Raw genomic sequence first — 3,432 nt, forward strand, 5'->3', positions numbered from 1 at the left:
GAGTCCCTGATAGTTGGCCCTCGGTAAAATTCTGTCTGCCTAAGAGGTGTAGGCCAAGTACTCTTTATCGAGAACGATTTTCGGCAGACTTTGCCGAGTTTATTTGGCCCATCACCGAATGTACCTGGCACTCGGCGTAGACCAAATTCCATTAGTGCGTTGCCGTGGTGCATGCTGAATAGCACATACTTATATTTTTAATTTTTACGGAAAATTTGCGTGAGAAATTTACCGGGGAATCCACGATTTACCACCTACCTGAACTGACTTTTGCAAGCGCAGGCGTTGGGTGGAGGTTCCACGAGGAGGTTGACACTAAAGAAACCACGGCCTGTCGGGCGGTCATGGTGATAGCCAGCCATTCCAGGGGTATCCCCAATGTTTGTTGGCGCGTAAAGTCTGCACTAGCTCTGTTTAATAAGCCCTGCTGCTGTTTAAGAATTTACTCTTCAACTGCAGTTCGTTCGCCAGCGCTAGAATTCCACCGGCCAGATCAATCGTCCGATATGCATGATAAAAAGTGTGTTTAGGTCTCAGTTGACTGATACTTAACCAAGTCTCAGTTAAGTAATATACCAGTATATAAAAAGAAAAAGAAAAAAATAAAAAGAAATTATACAAATCTTCATGCAAAATCAAAAAAATATAGCATCAACTAAGTCTAAGTCGACTGAGATTTAACAAAACTGATGATAAAAAATACGAGAGATTCGCCGACCAATTAAAATAGCAAACTCCTTGCGACCGCCACCTTCATCATCATGACTCTTCTGTCTTACTAGTGCTAGAAGGCGACAAACACGACCTGCATCCGATAAGCATGCATGCATATTATTGCACTGTCCAGAAGCGACTAATTGTAGCTTTGAACGATTGCTTGGCTTCTTGCTGCAGAACGCAGACAGACAGACCTCACCGCCAGCTCACCACCGAGACAAGCTATTTAGTACTTCCTCCGTTTTTAAATATTTATCATTTTAAAAATTTCAAATGATTACCACGTACAGATGTATATAGACATATTTTAAAATATATATTTACTTTTTTTACTTCGTATATAGTCATTTGTTGAAATCTTTAGAAAGACAAATATTTAGGAACCGAAGGAGTATTTCGCAGGAAGCTTCTGTCCCCCACGACCGGAATCCTTCCACAAAAGGCTGTGCTGTGCGGTGATAGCCAGTTTGCCACACTGCGTCTGCATCCCCTGCGCGCGTCTTTCTAGTGCTGCTGCCGTGCGCGTGGACTGCGGACTGCGGAGAGGGAGAGGCTAAGCCATGGCGAGGGGCCACGTGATGGTGCTGCCCATGCCGTGCCAGGGCCACGTCGTGCCGCTCATGGAGCTCTCGCACCGCCTCGTCGACCACGGCTTCCAGGTCACCTTCGTCAACACCGAGGTGGACCACGCGCTCGTGCTCGCCGCCATGGCGCCCGACGGCGCCGCCGCGCTGCGCGGCATCCACCTCGCCTCCATCCCGGACGGGCTGGCCGGCGACGAGGACCGCAAGGACCTCAACAAGCTCATCGACGCCTACTCGCGCCACATGCCGGGCTACCTGGAGCGGCTCGTGGGGGAGATGGAGGACGCTGGGCGGCCCAGGGTGAAGTGGCTCGTCGGCGACGTCAACATGGGCTGGTCCTTCGAGGTCGCCAGGAGGCTCGGCATCCGCGTCGCCTCCTTCTGGCCGGCCTCCGCGGCGTGCCTCGCCATCATGCTCAAGATCCCCCAGCTCATTCAGGACGGCGTCCTCAACGACAAGGGTATGTGTGCTTCTCCTTCCGTGGACTGATCGATTTCTTCACCGGCTGTCCGGCCCGGCGCGATTGAATACCGTACGTGTACTGTAGGATGGCCGGTGCGGCAGGAGACGCTGCAGCTCGCCCCGGGGATGCCGCCGCTGCACACGTCGCTCATGTCGTGGAACAACGCCGGCGCCCCCGAGGGGCAGCACATCATCTTCGACCTCGTGTGCCGGAACAACAAGTTCAACGACCTCGCCGAGATGACCGTGTGCAACTCGTTCCAGGAGGCGGAGGCCGGCGCGTTCAAGCTCTTCCCCAACATCCTGCCCATCGGTCCGCTCTTCGCCGACGGGGAGTTCCAGAAGCCCGTGGGCAACTTCCTGCCGGAGGACGCGAGGTGCCTCAAATGGCTGGACGCGCGGGCCGACGGCTCCGTCGTCTACGTGGCCTTTGGCAGCATGGCCATCTTCGACCCGCGCCAGTTCCGGGAGCTGGCCGAGGGGCTGGAGCTCGCCGGCCGGCCCTTCCTGTGGGTGGTGCGCCCGGACTTCACCCCCGGACTGAGCAAGGCGTGGCTCGCCGAGTTCAGCCAGCGCGTCGCCGGCACCGGCATGATCGTCAGCTGGTGCTCCCAGCAGCAGGTCGCTCCAAACCCACAAACCGCCACGCTCACCCGTGCCACTTGACGTGTCGCTAGCTGCGCAGTGCCGTAACGTGTGGATCTGTTTGGTTCCGGCATGCAGGTCCTGGGGCACCGCGCGGTGGCCTGCTTCGTGTCGCACTGCGGGTGGAACTCGACGATGGAGGCGGCGAGGAACGGCGTGCCGGTCCTGTGCTGGCCCTACTTCTGCGAGCAGTTCCTGGACCGGAGCTACGTCACCGACGTGTGGAGGACCGGCCTCGCCGTGTGCCCCGGCGACGACGGCATCGTGGCCAAGGAGGAGGTGCGGGGCAAGGTGGAAAGTGTCATCGGCGACGCGGGCATCAGGAAGAGGGCGTCCTGGCTCAAGGACGCGGCGTCCGAGTGCATCGGCGAGGGCGGCTCGTCGGAGAAGAATTTCAAGAAGTTCATCGACCTGCTAAGCCAATGAGAGAGTACACCGTATACTGTGATACTCCTACAACGGTAGTGCTCTGTGTACGTGGCGGGTGTGCTATAGCTGTTTGTGGCGATCAACATCCCGGGTCAGTCAAGTCTTTTTCTAGTTGGGTCAGTCAAGTTACAAGATTGCAAGAACTGTTGAATTTTTTTCTAGAAGTTCAACGGCTACCATGGGTCCATTGCTTCGGGTGCTCCCAAGCCATGGCACACGAAATAATATGTGTAAGATGAATCGATCATGTATCGTGGACATCAAGTTCCAGTTCAAAATGTGGTTCTCCAAGCAGCGTGTGACCGTGTGTCATCGTGGTGCAAAATATGTAGGGCATGAGTTAGCTAAAACTGGTCGTTTGTGTTAGCCAACTATTGTACCGTCCCAAGTAGCTGCGTGCCTTGGGCGATTTGCCCGAGCACCTTTAAGTTATAATAAAGTTCTGCTTTACCCCAAAAATACATTTGCCATATAATACATCGATTTGACCGAGAAAACCCCAGATATGCAATTTTCATCGGAATACATCTGACTAGTCTCCTGTTAGATTTATTTTCGTCAACAAAACGTAACCAGGCCATCCATTCATAATCCG

At 54.2% G+C, this 3,432-nt stretch overlaps 1 protein-coding gene across 1 annotated transcript; it reads left to right on the top strand.

Moving 5' to 3' along the window:
- The first annotated feature begins 1,191 nt into the window (after positions 1 to 1,191).
- Positions 1,192 to 2,962, top strand: LOC119303192 (UDP-glycosyltransferase 83A1-like). The gene is made up of 3 exons (XM_037580298.1): positions 1,192 to 1,761; positions 1,849 to 2,384; positions 2,487 to 2,962. The coding sequence occupies exons 1-3, from the start codon at positions 1,278 to 1,280 to the stop codon at positions 2,832 to 2,834; spliced, it is 1,368 nt and encodes a 455-aa protein (XP_037436195.1). The 5' UTR covers positions 1,192 to 1,277; the 3' UTR covers positions 2,835 to 2,962.
- The last annotated feature ends 470 nt before the right edge of the window (positions 2,963 to 3,432 follow it).

Source organism: Triticum dicoccoides, chromosome 5A, assembly GCF_002162155.2.
Source record: "Triticum dicoccoides isolate Atlit2015 ecotype Zavitan chromosome 5A, WEW_v2.0, whole genome shotgun sequence".
Lineage (NCBI taxonomy): Eukaryota > Viridiplantae > Streptophyta > Magnoliopsida > Poales > Poaceae > Triticum > Triticum dicoccoides.